Source organism: Apodemus sylvaticus, chromosome 4, assembly GCF_947179515.1.
Source record: "Apodemus sylvaticus chromosome 4, mApoSyl1.1, whole genome shotgun sequence".
Classification (NCBI taxonomy): Eukaryota; Metazoa; Chordata; class Mammalia; order Rodentia; family Muridae; genus Apodemus; species Apodemus sylvaticus.
Window position 1 is genome coordinate 83,335,911 of NC_067475.1, and position 21,001 is coordinate 83,356,911.

The 21,001-nt window shown below is 47.9% G+C and overlaps 1 protein-coding gene across 2 annotated transcripts in view; it reads left to right on the forward strand.

Annotated features, from left to right (window-relative positions):
- The first annotated feature begins 1,441 nt into the window (after positions 1–1,441).
- The window catches only part of Trim2 (tripartite motif containing 2), a 110,342-nt gene continuing 90,782 nt past the window's right edge, over positions 1,442–21,001 (forward strand). Inside the window, exon 1 of one of the 2 annotated variants that reach the window (XM_052180282.1) lies at positions 1,442–1,550. In XM_052180282.1, the coding sequence (XP_052036242.1) occupies positions 1,521–1,550 (30 nt within the window). In that variant the 5' untranslated portion in view covers positions 1,442–1,520. Of the gene's footprint in view, positions 1,551–13,585; positions 14,049–21,001 lie in introns of those variants that run through there. The other variant, XM_052180283.1, reaches the window with a different exon arrangement.

Genomic DNA, 21,001 nt, shown 5'->3' on the forward strand with positions numbered 1-21,001 from the left:
GCAATGAGAAAGCTAGCAAAATGGCCTGACGGGATACTTCCCCAGAGCCTTGCTCAGAAATTGCTGGCTTTATCAGCGATTTGCCAGAACTCCTGATGCCTTGGCCTAGAGCTGGGGCTTCCTTCATCACCAAAGTGCATGAGTGATGGTTGGAGAGCAGAGGACTGTACCTGGATGGGCGCCAAGCATCACTCCAAGGTGCCGGCTACCTCTCTGGCCCCTGTCTTTGGGTTAAGCAGAGAACAGCAGGTGCGTGTCTGCTGGAGGCCACCAGAGACACTGCATCTGTGTGAACCCAGGGAATGGCCAGAGCGTGGTGGATTTGCACTGTGCAGTGAAAGAGGGAGGGAGCTGTATCTGAGAACTGACCACTCTGATGAGACTTGTTCCCTAATGGGACAACGCCCTTTCCTCTCTCTCCTGTGTAAGTGTCAGCTGGTGTTCCCTCAGAGAAGTACTCGGCTCCTCCATGAGCCCCACATGAGCTCCATCTCCTTCCTTGAAGTTGCTAACACCCTCCAGCCCCTGACCTCAGGGGACTGTGAGGTTAGAGACTCAGCACAATGAGCTGTGTGAGCCCTGAGCTGCTGCCCCCATCGCAGGGACTTCAGCCTCTGTGGGAAGGGAGGGCACACAGGAGAACCTTCTGTATTGTACAGTAAGGCTTCATGGGCTCTGTGTCATCCAGAGCTTGAGCCTGTCCCTCTGGAGACTTAGGATTGCCAAGATGCTCTCTACCGGTCCAGCCCCTCACCCCACCCCACCCCTGCTGAGCTGATAAGGTGCTGAAGGATAAGGAGTTGCTCCTCCTCTCCATCCTCCACCTTGGCTACAGCAGCCAGGCCTTCGCTGACATGGAACCTAGTCTGTGTGGACATGGACTGCATGCTTAGGTAGTGCGCATAGCTCAAGCGCTCATCTGGGTACTTGGAAACTGAGACCCAGGACTCCAGTGTATTATGAAATGGACACAGGAGCTATCACTTTGGGCAATGAGAATAGGAAAAGCAGAGGCGATACAGCGGATGGGTGGGTTGGAGGGAGGAGCTTTGACTTGAAGGGAGTGGGGGGGGGGCGGGGGACCTGAAAAATGTGCACTCTGGAGAGAGGAAGGAGTCTGGGTTTTCAGAGGGGGATTCAAGCTTGTGCCATACTTGAGGGCATTGGGCTAGGCCTGTGAAGACAGTTGTTGAAGCAAAGGTCAGAAGCAAATAGAACCTCAATTAAAAAAAAAAAAAAGACATTGCCCTTCCTGCTCAGCGCGCCTTAGCTCCCTACCCCCTGTCTCCCCTGCTTCAGGGTGAAACACAATATCTTAAGCAAACAGAGCTCGAAGAGGCTGATCATTGGCTCCCATTGTCCCTTGATACCACAGCCCCTCCCTCCTCTTGGCCTGTGCTGTTTATATTTTTTTGTAAGGGCCACTCTTTAACTCGCAGCCTGACTACTATAATGGGCTCATTTGTCTGAGGGCTAAAGAGAGCTGCGTTCCTCGTGCGAGGAGGCTGGGCCGGTCTCTGATGCCCAGGAGTGGCTGCTATGGAACTCAGGTAAGACCTCTGTCTGTATGATGAGTCTTTCTCTGGGCTGGCTGGTTAATTTTGGGCACGGAGGGGAACAAGCTATGTATGATCTGGCGGCTAGAGTTTTGTCATGGGTTTTCAGTTCTTGTTTGTAAAGACAGAAGAAAGAGAGACAAATATCTGAGACCTGCCCAGGAAGCTTGTACGAGACTGGTCCACTCAGGTGAGGAAGGAGAGGAAGCAGCATGGGGCTGAGCTGAAGACTTTCCCACCCCCTCCCCACACCCGGCTCCCACACCCCAGGCTGCCGGCTCAGCTCAGAGGTTCGCTTATCCAATGTGAACAGCTTACATCTGCCGTGGTGGGGTTTCTGTAGCTTGTATACCCCGGTCGACCCCCTTTGGGAGATCTAATATATTTTAGTATTTTCAAAGGGAAGGGGTAGTGGACTTGTCATAAGCAGACCCATTCAGAAATGTGGGAATGTTTGTGACCCAGCGAGCTGCTGTAAAGTTTAACTGCCCCATAAAAGTGCTCAAAGGGTATGTGGCGTTAAGGACCAGCCCTGCGAATAGAGAGTTTGTCCTTGATTACTGGAGTGAAAAGGCTGGGGGGTGGAGCGGCCCTGGCTGCCCCACCCCCACCCCTATCATCAGAGGATACTGTGAGGTGGGCGAGTCTGCTGGGGTTTGGCCAGCCATCTGCAATCTATACCTTGTGGTTCCTGGGTCTGGTTTCTGGGGCTGTCTGTCTGTCTGGTTTCCTCTTCTTAGCCCATTTGGCAGTAGACACCTGTCCTAGCATGAATCCATAAGGGCAGGAAAGTGGCGGATGCAGGGAACCCTAGGAAGGCTACCCTAGAGACCGCTTTAGAAAATCCCCCCTCCCGCTGAGCTAAAGGACTGTCCCTCAGTCCGTGGCAGCTTTGATCGGCCGTTTGTGCGCATCCGAGGAGCCTGGTGGTGCGTGAACGCACTGTGCGTTTGGTGTGCAAAGCAGTCTGATGAGCTGTAGAAACCAGGCTGGTAGTCAGGGGCCATCATTGCAGTGCTTTTCAAATCTCTGGCTCCTCCCCATCCTCAGTCTTTGTACCTGGATACAGCACCTTTGAATGTGTCGTCCTTCTGGGGAGCTAGAGGAGTCAATTCCGACCGAAAGCAGCATGGCATTTTAGCTCACCTTATGAAAGTGTAAAGCAGTTTGCTAGCAAGGCCAGGCTCCTGAGGGAGTGGTCTGAAAGCCTGGGGGGTGGGGGTGGGGAAAGGGAGTGGTGGGGGGGGGATGAGGGCTTAGGGGTGTGGGGACAGGGCACGGGGGAGGTGGCTAAGTTGTTCCTTGGAGAAGGCGGTTAAAGGGAAGAATTGAATCTGAAAATGAGCTTCATCCTGCCCAGGGTGGGACTGGTGCAAAGGAAGGAATGTGTGTCACCTGCCCTCCAGCCCCACCCTGCAAAAATCTGTGTTGGGGACACTGCATTCCCACACTCCTGCCTGACTAGATATCTTCTGATTTCTGAAAGCAAAGTTCCCCCAAACTGCCTCACCCCAGGGGCTGACCGCAGCCCCCATTGTCTCTTTTGCTACTGACCATCCTCCGTAAGTCAGGAGTCCCAGCAACCTGAGAAGGGCTGGTGACTAGCCGGGTAACTGTCTAACTTTGCCCTCAAGTTCAGTGAGTTGTTAAAGACCGTTGCTTACAGAACCCGGGGAAATGCTTTTTCTGTTTGCTGGCAAACAGGATACAATGGAGAAGATAAGCACTCAGATTAAAAAGATGCATGCGATAGAGATGGGGCAGGGAAGGGGCCCTCCCGGCACCTCCACCTGTTCAGCAGATGTGCTGTGACTTTTGTTGTTATTGGTGGCTTTGCTTTGTTGTGTGGGGATTTCACTGCATAGGCTCCATTGGTTAGATTATTGCCAATGGGGACTGAATCAATCTCCAGAAACATTCTGCCTCCTGGAGGCTGGCATTGGCGCTGCAGCAGGAGAATGGTTCTCCTGACAATCAGACCCCTTCCCAAGGCTTCTGGGACCCAAAATGCCTTCAGCCTTTGTATATCCCATGAGCACACAGAGATACCTTTTAATTTTGTGCATCCTAATGGCTTCAAGAACTGTTTGCCAAGAAACAGGGACAAGACCAAATATATATCATCTCTTGTGTATATTTGTGTAATTGCAGAATGTCTCTGTGTACCAGCTCCCAAGTGTACAGAATTTGGTTAGTCCTAAGAAGGGACAGCCTAGGGTAAGTCCTTGGGGCCCAGCCCTGCCACATTGGTAGGGTGACCCCAGAAAGATGAGGCAAAAGTTCCAGAGTATTAGGCTAAGAGCAAGAGCTTCGATGTAGACTCATCCTGGTCAGCTCTTCCATTTGCTGTTTTATTTATGTAATACTGGGCAAATATGCTTTTCCAAAGTTTCTGACTGGACCACTGTGAGGTTTAAATGTGTCCACAAGAAACAAGTCTGTTGTGCTCAGCACAGAAACCCTGTGATAAACTCGTTTCTTTCCCAACTACCAGCACTCAGTGTTAGGCCTAACCACAGGCTAAGTTTGGTGAGTGCTGTAGAGGGATCATCTTGTGAACTGTTTGGATGCCTCACCTGTCAATTAAAAAGCCTGTTGCTTGTGGTTTAGTTAGGGAATGGAGGTGAGACATCGGGAGGAGAAAGAACTCTGGGAGAGAAGGAAGCTGGAGGAAGAGCCTGAAGAGAGGGGAGAAGAGCACATGGCCGGCTGGTCCCTGAGCACAGGAAACCAGCCTGGTCGCAGAATGTAGGTTAAAATGAATGGGTCTCTTTAGTTATGATCTAGTCTGTGTAGAGCCTAGCTAAATGGCCAAGGTATTTGTAAAAGTAATTTGAGTCTGAGTCTTATTTCTGGGAGCTTGGGCCTGGGAGGCAGAGCCAGCTTTAACTATAGCAGAGTGTGTCCCAGGCTTGTTTGAAAATTCTTGAGAGAGGAACTAGTCAGTCACCTGTACAAGGTCATGATCTAGTCCATACACCACGCTGACTGGCAGGTGCGTGACTCTGGATTAAATGTGTCCCTTGAACCATTGTCATCTGATCTGTCCACAAGGCAACATCTTCACAGTCGTTCTAACTCTTCATCCATGGGTAGATCTGGCAGATCTAGCATATACCTCAGAGTTGAACTTAATCTCAGGAAGTCCCTTACCCCCTCCAGATCCCTCACGGCCATCACTAGCACAGTGTGCCCCTCCTGGGGCTGTTTGAGAATTGAAAAGATAGGAAACAGAGATGCCTTCAGAAGGCATGGCCTGGGGCCCTTCCCGCCCCTTCCACCGTGAAGCTCACCCTCATAGTGATGGAGCTTTCTAGAATTTGTTTCAGAGTTTCCCACAAGGAGTAGGTTGAAATCGTTTCTGAGTACAGAAGCCTGATCCTGCAGGGACAGGGTGGAAGCTAGGAGCCACAAGGAGAGATGATGGAAAGTCAAGGCCACACCCGCACCACAGGAAAGCAGCCCTTTAGAAAGCCCAGCCTCAACCCCCTCCTAAGATCGACAAGAGCAATCATTTCTTCACCAGGTCCTTTCTGTAGAAAACCCTTAGAAAATGGAGGCCCCGAAGCCAAGGGTCTAATACAGTAGAATCAGGAAAAATAGTGGACAGTGCCTTTTATCTAAAGAGCACACAGCCTGGTGACCTTTGTGCTCCTGGGGCCTTCTTATCGACACAATGAGAAGAGTCACAATTTGGTATGTATTCATAGTCCCTGTACTTCAGAGTTTACTGCAGTCTTTAACTTTCAAACTGTATACATACACCTTCATCCACGCTCAGTAAACACCCTGTTTTGTCACCCTGTTTTGTCATCTGGGGACATTAAAGGGACTCATCAAAAAAGACAGAAAGCAAATCAGACACCTTCCCTGAGAAGCCTCTAGAGAACCTTTCACCTCAAGCCACTCTCGGGAAGCACATCTCCTAAGTCACCTCTGCCCTCCCAGCCTTTCAAGGATCTCACTGCCACAGGGTCCCCACTCTCCACTGCAATTCCCAGCACTGTGCTTGACAAGCTGAGATGAAGGAACTGCATGCCCCACAGCCTGTCCTCATACTGCTGACTCTAGAAACCACAGGCAATCAAAAGGCCATAGCTGACATCACACACACACACACACACACACACACCTCTTGAAAGCAGCACAGGAGCCATCTCCAAGAATGATATTCTCTGCAGGTATGAGGAAGACCTTGGAGTCCATGGTCTCACAAAGCCTGTCTGTAATCTTGCTACTCCCACGGGGGCAGTTGCCAGTGTGTGACCCTTGCTATAACAGATACCCTGCCAAGGAATCTCCAAGGACAGATTCTGACGGGAAGTCTTCTCTCTTAACTCTCCCTTCTTCCCAGAAGAGTGAAATAGAGTTTTTTGTTTTGTTTAGTTGTATTGTGCTGGGGTGACACACAGGGTGTCCTGCACGCTAGGTCACCCTGTTCCTAAGTCACATTCACCCACTCCCCAAACCTACAACCAAGCTGAACTTTGAAGCCATTAGTTAGCTCAGAACTTTGTGTCATAAAGGCTGCTCTTGTGTTTCCCAAACAAGTTTAATTTGCATAAATTTCACCCCCCTCTCTTCCTCTCTCTCTCTCTCTCTCTCTCTCTCTCTTTCTCTCTCTCTCTCTCTCTCTCTTTCTCTCTCTCTCTCTCTCTCTCTCTCTCTCTCTCTCTCACACACACACACACACACACCACATACACATACACACACCACACACACATACACAGACAGTACATACACACAACACACACACACACATACACACAACACACATACACACAGCACACATGTAACACACAGCACACACACATAACACACACATATACACACAGCACACACACATAACACACACATACACACAACACACACATACACACAACACACACACACATACACACAACACACACACATAGTCTGATGCTGTAGGTGGCAGACAGCATTGATGCTGTAGGTAAAGGATAGCACTAATGTGCATGTGGAGCACTAACGTTCATATGGAGCACTAATGTGCATGTGGAGCACTAACGTTCATGTGGAGCACTAATGTGCATGTGGAGCACTAATGTGCATGTGGAGCACTAATGAACATGTGGAGCACTAGTGTGCATGTGGAGCACTAATGAGCATGTGGAGCACTAGTGTGCATGTGGAGCACTAATGTGCATGTGGAGCACTAATGTGCATGTGGAGCACAGAGCTGACGCTGCAGGTGGCAGACAGCTCTGATCCTGTAGGTGGGGGGAGCACACACTGACTTGTCTGCACACCCATTTCCACCATAATTTTTCCTTCCTAATGAGGCACAGCGAGCAATGAGCAGAAGTGAATCCCAAGGAGTGCTTACAGGAGCAAGCAGTGTGATAGCATTTCACCTACAGGCTACTGGCTTCTAGAGCTTTCCATTTCATGTCTTTAGATCACAGGTTACTGAAATCAAGGGAGGCTTAAAAATGTCGTTACGGTGATCCCCGAACAGGGGTTTCAAGTCAAATGTATGTGTGGCCTCTGCCTGCTCCTAAAGTCCACAGAAATCTGCAATCTCCTCTCCCATGGTGGCCCCTGGGTGCTTTCCAGATGGCTAAAAATTGAATTTCCAGAGTACCCAGTCCAGCCCAGTGCTTCTGACGGCTGGAAATGGAATTTCCAGAGTACCCAGTTCAGCCCAGTGCTTCTGACGTATCACTGGCCCTTGGGTTCTTCCTCTAGAACCAGGAACAGAATGCAGGCTGTGAGCTTTATGGTTCTTGCTGAGTCTTAGCACACAGGCTCATGCCTGGGCACAGCGCCTTTCTTCTGTCTGTCTTTTGAACAAGAAATAGCAGCCATTGGTATTTTCTTAGGAATGAAAGTTCTTTCAATCCACCCTCAGCTTGGATAGCTGTTGTATCTCTGGATCCTTTCTGTGTTCCGGGCACACTGGGGACATAACATAAATATTAATTACTCCTGGTACATTACCAACAGAAAATGGAAAGACCCCTATACGGCAGCAGTGACCCCAGAAGTCCCAGAAGCCGTGCTGGCTATGTGACGAGGACAGATAGTGACAAGACATTAAAAAGCTGCTGTCTTCCCACACTAAGCACTTGCAATAAACCAAGGGTGCCATTGTCTGAGCTGTCACTGAGGCTGGGAGAAAGCCGGGAGTGGAGCAAGGGCAGGCACTCCTCCCACATGGGTGTTCTGGTCTCTGGTGGGAACCTCCTTTTCTACTTATGGGCCACACCGACCATGGGCTCTGAGCTGTACACAGACCCAGTGCCATCCCAAACTTCTGGGTGTGGTTTTTGAGGGCAGGGTCCCTGGAGAAGGAAGAGTTAGTGATAGTGAGGGGAGCTGAAGTCAATAGCACAGGGTAAGCAGAAGGGCTGGCAACCAGCAGCCCTCGTCCTCTAAGAATTGAGGTTAGTGGGTCAGAAGGGCATCTCAGTCTCCAACACTCTACAAGCTACTTGTGATGCCATTTCTGTAGCAACCATGTCAGCTATGACCTCAGCTCCACCTAGGGTGTTAGGAGTAAGAGGTAATGCAGGGAGACAGACACTGGTCCTTTCTTTTGAAAGTTGTCATTGTACATCTTTTCCCTATGTGGATGTAAATTTATCTCTCCTGATCCCTTCATTTTAATGTTTTAAAAAAATCCACAGTGAATAGGGGGAGGCAGGGTCTGGCAAGAAGAGTTGGAGTGGCAACTGGGGATTAAAACCACTGCAGCCCCTTTCTTATGTGTTGCCACATTGGGTGCTTTTGCTTGGGGGGGGGTGGCTCTTCCTCCCACTTTCTTGTAAGCAGGGTTCTATGCTCTGATGCTGCCCACGGATCACCTGTCCAGTCCCCTCACATGGTGACTGTGGTACCCAGGTCCAGGCTGGTATCTATTGTGTGTTCCGTTAACTAAAGGGGAACTTGGATTTTGTTCTTCTGGCTTTCTTGTTCCAATGAATTGGGAGACAGGACCAAGCAGTCTGGCTGCACCTGGAGATGCTAACACCTCTTATGCTGAGATTCCTTCCAACTCTGCTGGTTAGCTTTCCATCACTGTAAGAGATGCCCACATCAAATAGACTTTCAAGTAAGAAAGCCTTATTTGGGCTCCTGGTTTCAGACGTTTTAGTCCATGGTTCTCTGGCACTGTTGCTTTGGGCCTATGGTAAGCATGATTGAGGAAGACACATAAGGTTGACCTGTGGTTTCCATTCACACAAGAACATACATGTGCACACACCTGTGTGTGGATGCACATTACACAGGACACTGACAGACCACTGGAGATGCTCATAAAGTAATGAAGGAGTTGTCTACACAAATAAGTAGGGTGGCAGAGTGCTATCAGGACTTTCCGTGTGTGTGTGTGTGTGTGCGTGTGCGTGTGCGTGTGCGTGTGCGTGTGCGTGTGCGTGTGTGTGTGTGTGTGTGTGTGTGAGTGCATGTCCCTAAGAGATTATAGTCATCCAAGGCCAATCAAACTCTACAGTTAGGGTTCGGATTAAGGATAGGCTGTAGACTGGGGAAAGAGAAGAAAGACCACAGCAGGCTCAGGAAGAACTAACATTACAAAAGGTACGTGAGCTGAAACTGAAGATGGCAGATGAAAATATAGTGGTTAATCATGTAGTCTAGGAGGAAGTCAGGCTCAAAGACTTAAAAAGAGTTAGTGGTCTTTGACGATTTGAGCCATTCATATGTCACTAATACATCATCACCTGGCTTTTCCTGCAGTCTTCCAACAGATGATTTATTTGAGCACTAGAGCCCCATTCAGACACCCTGATGCATACACACACACACACACACACACATGTATACGTATACTCGTGCATACACACATGCATGTACACATGCATGCACACACATATGTATACATATACTCATGCATACACACATGCATGTACACATGCATGTAGACATATAGCTCATACATACAGACACCCTGATATATATGCACACACACACGTATACATACTTGTATATACACACATGCATGTACACATGCATGTACACATGCATGCACACACATGTATACATATACTTGTGCATACACACATGCATGTACACATGCATGCACACATATAACTCATACATACAAACACCCTGATGCATACACACACATGTGTATATATATATATATATATATATATATATATATATATATTCATCCATATACATACACATGTACACACGTATGCACACACATATGTATACATATGCTCATGCATACACACATACATGTATACTTGTATGCACACATACATACAGACACCCTGATGCATACACACATGCACACATACACTCATGCACACACACCACACACACATGTGCACATACACATTTTCCATGAGTCCTTAGAACAGTTGCAGTGCCTCTTTTATGGAAAGGCTCATAGTTAACTGTATACTTTGACTCTTACCCCTATTAGTCATCTGACTCACGGTACAGGAAACAGTGTTGTCTCCTGTGCCAAGATGTTGTACATAATCCGTGTGCACAGCAAACACTGGCTACCCTGAGGCAGAAGGAACGGGCTCTTTCCAGCTGTTTCACGCACAAGTCTTTCTGCTAATCTGACATCTTAGATACTGGACAGATGTAGTAGGTGAAATTAAAGCCGTCTGTGAAGAAGCAGACCCCAGTCCCTGAACAGTGGTGTCAGGAAGCTGATCTACCAAAGAACTCCAGCAGGAAACGGTTTCACCTTGACCTTGTCATGGCCTTGTAATGCCAGTTAGTTCATGCCAGGGTTCTCAGAACATCCCTTCCCACTTCACAAACTTCCTCACTGATCCCCAAAAGAATTCCACCCTTCTGGTCATGAACTGAATACCAGAGAGTCCCCCCAGGAGGCCCCTTTAAGTCAGCTAACCCTCCAATGGTTACTGTTGGGATAAAGAACTCCACAACACACGTATTGTGTTGGAGTAAGATGTAAGATTGAAGAGCTAGGCACAGTAGCACATGTCTGAGTCCCAGCTATGTGGGAGATGGAGGAGGATCGGTTGATCCAGGGTGCATTGGAGACAAGACAGTAACTCCTGCTCCCTCCCCACCCCAATTCCAAATGAAAAGCTGTGTGAGGAGAGTTGGGGCTGCAGCTCATGGTAGAGCACCTGCCTAGTATGTGCCAGGCCCTGGCTTCTATCCTTGGCACCACTGTGAGATAACATGTAAAGTCTTAAAGAAACAGAGACCAGAACTAAGTTCTACCTCCTGTGTGTTTGTCGTGTTCTAAGCTGTTTCAAAGCCTTGTGGATGGCATTGAAGATGATCCAAAGGTTACATGTGGCATCGATGTCACAGCCAGGGCGCAAGGGGCTCTGGCACTAAGACAGAGGGGAGGCACGGGGAGGGAAGAGTCTAGAAGGAAAGGGGCAGCGGCTGGCCTCCAGGCTTGGCATCAGGACTAAGTAAGTGTAATTAAACGGGGAAGCTGTCAGACCTGTGCTTGTGGTTGTGTTCGGGGCAGCCACTGGCACATTGAGCCTGTGCCCAGATAATACATGGCATGTGATAGATTCATATAGAACAGGAACACTTTAGGGGAAAAAATAATAAAAGTTCCAAGGTGGTATTAAATAGAAGACATGATCAGACAAGTTAGTGTGTTGGGGTGTGTATGTGTGTGTGTGTGTGTGTGTGTGTGAAATTTAATAAAACTCCTTGCATTTTCTAATCCTCTTTCTCACTGTTTGCACCCAAGGTGTCCCCTGCCAGTGGCTTTTCTCCTCTCCATCCCCTGATGTAACTCGGCTCACAGTGGGTGAATCTTATGAATTCAGTTGTTTTCTCCAAATCCCTGTGTTGAAGCCTTAACCCCTTCCCCCATACCTCAGAATGGGACATTTTATGGAAAGGAGGTGATTTTGCCATTACAAGATAGAAATATAATGCCATTAGATCCTAGACTTTTCAAAATTTCCCTGCATTGAAGACTTGTCCCCTACCCCCAGCCCAGCCTGCACTGCTATAGTCAAGTGCAGGAGTGTGCAACTTCAGAAGCTTGGCCTAGTAAAATGGAGTTCAGTTGTGGGCACCTGCCCTTGAAGGGAATTTTGGAAGCACAGTCTGTCTGTACATCTCTCTTACCCATGGCCACCATGGGTAAATCAGTCTCCTTTGTCATGTTCCCAGCATCATGTCTCACCCCTGATTCCATGGATGTACACCTGTGAGACCAGATAAACCTTTCCTCATTTTAAGTTGTTGGTTTGTTTTTTTTTTTTTTTCTTCGAGACAGGGATTCTCTGTGTAGCCCTGGCTGTCCTGGAACTCACTCTGTAGACCAGGCTGGCCTCGAACTCAGAAATCCGCCTGCCTCTGCCTCCCAGAGTGCTGGAATTACAGGCGTGCACCACCACCGCCTGGCTTTAAGATGGTTATTTTAGGCATCTTGATATGGTGACAGCTGGCTGTCACATGAGGACAGATGTTATTAGTGAAGTACAGTAATTCTGGAGGACGGCGGGCCCCTAACCTAATATGACTAGCGTCTTACAAAAGGGGGGACATCTATCTGGTCATAGAGAGAGAGAGCCAGGGACAATCAGTGCTACAATGCCACAAGCCAAGGAGCCACAGGAGGCGGCAATGGGCTCCAGTGGGGGGTGGGGGTGGGGGGGTGAAGTGGGGGTGGGGGGTGGGGATGGGGGGGGTGGGTGGGGGCGGGGGGGTGGAGTGAGGGTGGGGGTGGGGGTGGGGGGTGAAGTGGGGGTGGGGGTGGGGGTGGGGGGTGGGGTGTTCTCTTGCTGGAGCAAGCACCTCCCATCACACTGGCTGCAGGCACCCAGGCTGTGAGGCAATACATTTCTGTTATTTAATCTCCTCACTTCCAGGTACTTTGTTTTGGCAGATGCAACAAACTAATACAAACTGAACCATTCTCCCTACTCCGTATTTACCTTTGATGGCTAACCACACACCTGCCCAACCTGTCTTGCTTAGCCAGAAGGTCCCAAATACCTTAGAAATGTGTGTGGTTGGATTGCATTCTGTGACCTCGTTCTGAACCCAACTCCTGGCTTCTCTGGGTCCTCTTTCATTTTCTTCTACTTAACCTGCCACCTGAGGCACAGAGATTGTCAGGCTATAACCTCCCTATGATACCTGCGCCTCCTACCCCCTTGTACTGGACATCGTATCCTAGTTTCTCTCTTGCTGTCTTTGGAGTCTTTGCCGTTCATTTCAAGCTCACGTCCACATTCTTTCTAGGTTGGACTCGCCTTGTGAAATTATCTTTCTGCGGTGTCAATCTTATTACATCACTTGCTAGCTCCGAATCTCTCAGACGGTCCCTTTAGTTTCTAGCCAGATGTCAAGATCCCAGACAAGCACCGTGACCTAACTTCCTTGCCGTCCACCATAAAGCGTCTGCCCTCATTGCTCCTGCCCTGTCCCTACAGCCACATTCAGGATCAGCTAGTGCCCCACTTCTTTGTTCTAGGGCCTGCAGAAGCCCAAAATTTAAAAGGCTTGTCCAGGAGGTGGCGGCAGGTGGGGGTTTGGGGGTGGGGAGCTGTCTTTGGATTCCAGAGTGATTGAAAATCCCCATCTGTGCTCTCCTCAACCCCACCCTGTGTTTCTTTGACAGTAATTTTGCAGGCTTGGGAATTGGTAATTCTTCCTAGCATAACCTGCCCTAGATTCTAGAGCGCTTGAGAGTAAGTAGCGACTTCACGCTGTCCAAGGCACTCCAAAGTGAGGAAGGGACAGGGGAGGAGATAGGGAGAAGGCAGCAATTTTGACCAGCTGTTTTGGAGAGTGAAAATTCAGTTTGCAAAGACAGCACTTCCGCATCCTTTTCTGTGCTGACTGTACTGTAATTGACTCGTGAATTGGAATTAAAGCAAACGCCGAGTTTCCCCCACCCCCACCCCGGTCACGTTCGGCAGACTTTGCTTTCAATACCGAATGCCCGGTGGTGGAGGCCGGCGGCGCTGAGCTCGCTCTGCCGGGCGCAGCTGAAGTCACTTCCCCTGCAGGGACAGAGCGTGCTTTCGTGGGGTGGGCGGGCGGGGGGTGGGGGGTGTGAGTTTTCCGCAGTAGACCTGAAAACCCAGCCAGCCGCGGATTGGCGCATCCCGGCTGCTGCCGCCTTAGTCATCGGAGTGGTTCTGGAACTGGGCACCAACTTGCGTGTTTAGCCGCGGCTCTTTGTGCGCGGATCAGCTGCGGCGTGGGCTCTGGCATCTAATCCAGGATTTGCCTCTGCGCGAGGCTTATGGAAAACAGATGTCTCGCCGCTCTGGGACTGAGCACAGAATGGAAGTGACCCAGAGAGGAGCTGTTTGGCACCGACGACACGGAGGGAAGGCCCCGGCGCGGCCCGCGAGGCCAGCTCCGCTCCTCGCGTCCGTTCTCTCTGCCGAGCCCGCCGCTCAGACCGCGTCCCGCGAGCGAGCCGTGTGACCGTGAGGCCGCGTGGGGCGGGAGCCGGGACACCGGGGTCCGCAGCCGCCAGAGATCTGGGTGCGAGCAGCAGCCGCGAGGGTCGCGGTAAGTGTCCCGGAGGGCGGGGGCGTGAGGGGCGCGGGCATCTCGGCTTGGGCTGCTGAGTGCTTTTCCGTGCTGTCAGCCAGCCAGCACCGTTCCTCAGGACCCACGGACCCCCCGCAGACCCTGACCTGCAAAAACGCTTGCAAAGTCATTTGACTCAGGAGAAGAAAGCTATTCTACAATCTTAAAGCTTAGAAAGGCGTCCTCTTCTCCCCCGCCCCCTTCCGATTTCATTTTCTTTCAAAAAAAAAATGTTTTTCTCTTAGAAGTGACTACTCAACTAGAGTCCCTTCCAATTAGCTTTCACGCTTTCCCTCTGACTTCTGGTTTATTAAGGGGGAGTGGGGGGGAGGTGAGGTTGCCTTTTGGGGCTTTTGACTGCTGTTGAAAAAACTGCATGCTGCTGTCAAGAGGTAAAGGATTGGGGGTGGGGAGAAAGCTTGTCCTAAAAATGCCTGTCAGATGCAAGACATTCTGCGAACCCAGACCCTTTCCCATTTGTAATCTAATCAATTCCAGGGAGCAAGTGACTTATTTTCTGCACCTTCTTAGTCGATTTAGGGCACAGACGGCGTCATATTCAAGTGCTTTTTAATTGGGGGGGGCGTGTTTGTTTATTTTGAGGTTCTGCGGATCAAATGCCGGGCTGAACTAATGAGCTACGGCTCCAGCACGCAGATACTTTTTAGAGAGTACATTTAAGAGCATTTAGAGTTCTGAGAATCTAACGATTAGGCTAGACCCTAGGATATCCATGAGAGGCTGTTCTCCTGACAGTATGCACATGCATGCCCCACCCCCCGCGCCCCTCGTCGCTGCTGCTCAGTTTTTGGGCATTTTTTTGTTTCTTCTAAGATGAAGCTCAACCCTCACATCTGTATCCTTAAAATATAGTTATAAACTCACTACAGCATAACTAGTATTTCCAGATTCCTTCCTGGGGGCGGGAGTTATCGTGCCGGATTGTACTTGACCTCTAGTTTCAGATTTCCACTCGATTTCACCCTCGGCAGAGCTAGCCTGCGCCCTTCCGCTCCAAACAAGAGAAGAGCAGGGGCGCTTCAGAGCCTTGACCACAGACAGAAAGTATTTTATAGACTTTGTATGACACACATTACATTCCCGTCCTGTTCAAACATAGGCTCATATAATGATTAAAGATCAGTTAGAAGAAGACAGGCTCTGCCTCCCTTCTCCCTTGGGTAAACATGGCTTTTGGTGAGTTGGGCAGGGCCTTCTGCACTCAGGATTGAGCACAGAAAGGTCACGCTGCCTTCGTGTTAGCATTTTCTTTTCCTGGTAGCCTCCTTTCTTCCCTCCCTCATTTGTAGAATTCTATTTCACTCAATTACTATGACCTCATTTTGGACTGTGGCACACATGAAATCATCACCTGTCATTATCAATGCTTGTTTGGGTGAAAATGGTCCTTATCAGTATTTTCTGAGAACGTTTACCCAAACCTTGCCTTTATTTCCCTAGAAAACTCTCCATATAATAAATTGTACTGTATCTGTCAAAAAATAATTGTGTCATCCTTATCTTTAATTATTCTTGTATCATCCTGTTACTGTTGACTTATGTGGATTATTATTTGGGGAGATTATAGTTTCTATTTTATACTTAAGTACAAGTAGAAGGAACTTCTCATAAGACACTAAATATAAGTGGGTTAGAAAGTATGGCCATTAACATCGAATGCTCTGGCTTTTTCTTTGTTCTGCGCTTGGGTTGAATTCTGCCTATTGACTCTTTAGGTCAATAGAGCTGATAGTTACCATGCAGATCAAGAGTGGCTTGTTTATAGTCCAAGCTACAGGAATTTACTGCTCTCCAGATTCATCACTGTGAGAATGTGGCCCATTCAGTGGAGATAACCCAATGGGGTGATACTAGAAATTTCCAAAGAAGCTTTGAAAGGAAGTCCCAGAATCTTGAAAGGAAAATATCAGAATATCCTCCTTTCTTTGCTCTGGCTAAAAATGATGTTGCTTACTTTATCTTACATCTGTCTTGGATAATCAATGTGTAAAAGTCAGTGTTAACTTGATTATTTTATACACTGAAAGTTTATTCTGGCAGGTTCTTCATAAATGCCCTTTTCATGAAGTTGCTAATGACTAAGGCTTGGACAATGATAGCATTCTCAAGAAGAATCACTCCCAAGTGTCTGCTTGAGTGGCCTGTCTCTCAGGGTTATCACTGCAGAGTCTCTGCTTGAGTGGCCTGTCTGTGAGGATGATCATAAAAGCCTTGAGGCAGAGATTGAGGCCTTATCAGACTGTCATCAAAGTCATCCGTGGCGCCCGTAGCTAAGATCCAGTCATGGCAGGTGCTACCTTGCTGCTGACATTCCTTATTCAGTGAGGCCCATCATGGTATCGTGTCCCTTCTGAACAAGCAGCCCTCTTTGTGTCTGGTCATTACTCCCTAAGCAGCACAGTAGAACTGTAATTCAAAACTGCATAGGTATTACAAGCAATCTGAGATGACTTAAAATCATCAGGGGATAGGCATAGGTTATGTGCAATAGTATGTGGTTTTATACAAGCACTTAGTTATATTCAGTTTGGCGTCTATGGGGTGAGGATGCCCGTGAACCATTCTTCAGATGCCAAGAAATTCCCTGTGTCTTATGCTCTTTTATAGTAGACTTGAAAACTGAATGGCAAGTTAGCAAGTCTTTTTTTTTTTAAATAATTGATTTGTATGCATTTTGTATACATTGGTGTTTGACCTGCTTGTATATCTGTGTGAGGGTGTTGGATACCATGGAACAGGAGCTACAGACAGTTGTGAACTGCCATGTGGGTCCTGGGAATTGAACCTGGGCTCTCTGAAAGAACAGCCAGTTTTCTTAAGTGCTAAGTCATCTCTTCAGCCCCCAGTTAGCAAGTCTTTTTTTTTTTTTTTTGGGTTTTGTTTTTTTTTTTGGTTTGTTTGTTTGTTTTTGTTTTTGTTTTTGTTTTGAGACAGGAAGCCCTGGCTGTCCTGGAACTCACTCTGTAGACCAGGCTGGCCTTAAACTCAGAAATCTGCCTGCCTCTGCCTTCCAGAGTGCTGGGATTACAGGCGTGCGCCACCACTGCCCGACTCAGTTAGCAAGTCTTTAGAAAGAAAACCCCAGAAGCCATCAGTGAGACCAATGACTTAAGTTCTCTGGGAGAAAAAGATACTTAGTTTCATCATATGGACAGTGTTTGATCTGAGACTGGAAAGAACTGACAACTTTATTTGAGGTAAATAGAAAATTAAGGGGGATAAATATGGTGACGTCAAGCCAATGCTTACTTCCCACTTGGATTTTATGTCATTTGTGAGGTTTGGTAGAAGTTAAACCTTAGAATCAGTGCTTATTAAAATTTCTTCACAATGGTTACTTCACACACACACACACATACACACACACTGCATCCTGCCTGCCGTTGACTCTCAATGTCAGAACAGAAGTACCTCTTCCTAGAATTTTCACTGTTCCCATTTGTGCCTTACACACTGTATGTCTACATGAAATTTACTTATGCAGAATGGCCCTAGGAGATTCTAACATCTTTGGTTCTGTGGATATGGAGGGTGTGGGTTGCCTCCTGGCATGCACAAACCCCTGGGTTTCATCCCTAGCAACATATCATAAAACAAACAAACAAACAAACAAACAAATGTCTATCCTGAGTCCTTGGATCAAACAATCAGAGTATCTGCCTGCACTGTCATCAGCCTACGGTGGATTAGAAATGTGCAACTGGAAGGCGCTGATACAGGCTTCCTTCTGCTTAACAGAAACAAATGAATCCACCTGAGACATACCAACTTCTGCTTCCAGAAGCAGTTAGCTGAGGACGCTAGAGATGGCTGGAGCTCTGGAAAGTAATTAGCTTTTAAAATTCCTGTTGTCAGTGTGTAAATATCTTTCAGTTTTCAGGGTCTGCTTCTCTTCCTGATGCCTGGTACCTCCCTTTAAATACACCCATCAATTTAAACTAAACTATCAAAAGAAGTGAAAAACCACTCTTACCTTTTGGTCTCTCTTTTGGACCTGGACCAACACGGTAGAATTCTGTGTTGTTTTTTCAGCAATGGTGATTTTTAGATCCAAAAAATATGGCATGTTTCAGATTTAGGCTTCTGTTGAGCAATCTGATGTAAGACCAAAATGTGGTGGGAAAGTTAGAAGGTTTTGTTTTGCTTGTGGCTAGGGGCCTCAGACTGGCTAATAATGAACTCGACTTCAAGCCCCCACAAGTGTTCTTTTCAATTGTTCTGCCCTGTCTGGTAGAAGGAAGGAAAGGCACTGTTCTAGTCTGTCGGCCGAAGAGATTTATGGAGAAAATATCTGATTTCAAAGTCCTGCTTTGTGATCTGGAAGTGCAACAACACAGGTGCCACAGTGGACACAGTCTCCCTTTGTGCAACGGTGTGTAACAGAGAATCTAAGCCTGGAAGGCAGTTTCAAGCATTGGTGGTGTCTGTTGAGTAGCTACCAGGGAGCCTCCTTCTCCCACCACTTTCTTCCAAAGGCTTCCCTCCAGCATTGCCCCTCTGTGCTGTGTGACACCATTTCAGTGGAGGCATGAACAGATAAATGTCTACTCACCCCAGACAGGAAACCAACTACAGATCAAAGTAAGAGCAAAACCAAAGTCCAGTTCGATGACCTAATGAGCTTTATTGGGGTTACTTACAGGGGTAGAGAGGACTCAAATATGGATGCATCCCTTAACCCCCCAGCCTTACCCCACAGCTTACAGCCAGCTCAACAGATTAGAGAGGGTCTCTCGGTACAGCTGGTCTGAGCCCCTTCTAGGCACCTGGGCCGATTTCTGCTGCTCCCAGGTGGGTTGGCTAGGCCTCACTTCTTGCAGGCAGTTAAGTTGGTCTCCTCCTTCTAGGTGGCTCCAATCTGAGCCTCTTCTAAACAGCTCAGCTTGCTGAGAGTCACTGTCTCTTTCAGGTGGCTTGGCTGGTCTAAGTGTCTCTCAGCAATCCTTACTGCTAATATATGCTTAGGGAGAGAAGGGCCTAGTGTGTTTGGTCAGTTTCATGGACTTCCAGAGGCACAAGTTGTTAACGTCCTGCGTTTTAGGGGTTTCCTTGAAGGATGAAATGTTTGACTTTTCTCGCGAGTATCCTATATCTTAATAAACATCCTTCTAAACTGGAAGTTTATGGGAGGATTGGTACCACAACACCTTGTCATCCCTTCCAATCAGCTCTTAGGTGGCTGAGGCAGAAGTACTAGACTTTTTGAAGCCATGGTGAGACTGTCTCAGAAAAAGCAAAACAGCAAAAGAAATCTTTTGGCAACTTGGAGACCTTTTTAGAGGTTCAGATGCAGATGTTACCTCAAAGAACCTAGAGGTCCCTGGAACTGAGATACCTTTGGTGGTAGAGAGTATTTGGGGGTTTTTAAATGTAACCAGTGTCCTGGTATTTGTTGCATACTTACTCTCAAAGACTTAGTAGGTCTGGTCTTGCTCCCAGGGGTTTACGTCCACAGATAGCCCTGTGAGTGGGATGGTTAGCTGCAAAATGACCCTTAATGGGAGTGTGGCTGGAGGGTAAATGATACTCTCTTGAGCTTTGCAGTAGTTGAGAAGATGATATCAGACCCCCTGTAATCACGAAAATAGCCTCTCAGACTAAACAAAGACAAAGCTGTCTCATTCCCTTTGACTACATGCAATTTATTTAAATTAGTGTTGCGCTTTCTACAATGGTCTGAAGCCATATTATGAAGCCACCATACTGAATAAGTTTTCCGGGCCTTTGCTTAGGGATGAAAACAGTTTTAGGCACATTGAACAGGATTTGCATCTTGTCAGCTTCCCTGTGTGACTTGGGCCACTGAGGACAATAGAAACCACAAGTCTCTCTTTTTAGCCAGACAGTCTGCCTTGATTATGATTCTGCTGGGAATTAAACTGGTGATCTAGGAGTCTGGGGGAGGCGAGGGGGTAGCAAGAACTTTCAGCACACTCAAAAGAAGAAAAGCTTGGGGTCAGACCTGGTCCCTCCCTGCCTTACAGTTTGAGATTAGGCAGTACAGCGCGCCTTGGCTGCAGCAGAGGCTTACTCTATGCGTAGGGATCTCTTTGATGTTACCATGTGAATTGTTTCCTTCTAGCTCTGAGTTACTAAATCATCTTTGGTGTGCAGTAGCTATCCAGGGTCCTTCCTTTCACCCAGTGCTTTGGATTCTGCTTCAGGAGGGCAGAATAATAGCTAGCCATTCTACTCAAAGAAAGAAGCTGTAAAGTCAAACGTTGTATGCAATGTAAATGCAGACTTCAGGTCCTCCTGAATCAATAGTTCAAATGGCCAAGGATCAGTCTTCCAAAGAGAGTAGACCGAAGGTTACTCACAGGGCTGAAAGCTTCAGGATTAGCCCCTTGCTACCCATAAACACCTATGTGAATTGCAGACACTCCATCTGATACTTTTCATCTTCCACTCCTTGCAAATATGAGTCACCCTTACCCCATCAGCTTGCTCACGTCTTAGCTATATAGTTAGTACCTCCTGACTCTCTAGACCAGACGTCCCTGGCCACTGTACCTTATGGAGGCTTGTAATGGCTGAGACCATCAGTGCTGAGTGGCTTTACAACAGTTTTAAGAACAGGACAAAGTAATCACCAGTGAGAAAGACCAGGCTACAAGCTCACACTGGGTGTATGCAGCTCTGTCGAGGGTAATAGGGATGTCAGCCTTGTGGCTCGCTGTGCAGAACAAATGGCAAAAACTGGTTATCTTTATCATCTCCCTCTGCCAAGAATGAACACACTGATCAAAACCAAATGTAATGAAATCAAGTGTGCAGAGTGCGGTCTCCAGATCTTTGCCATTAAAATTCTCCTTTGCAAAGCTGTTTCCCTTTCATGAGAACAATACGTTCGCCATCTGCATAGCACACACTCTGCAGCACAATTGAGCTGAGCTGATAAATGGTCTCTT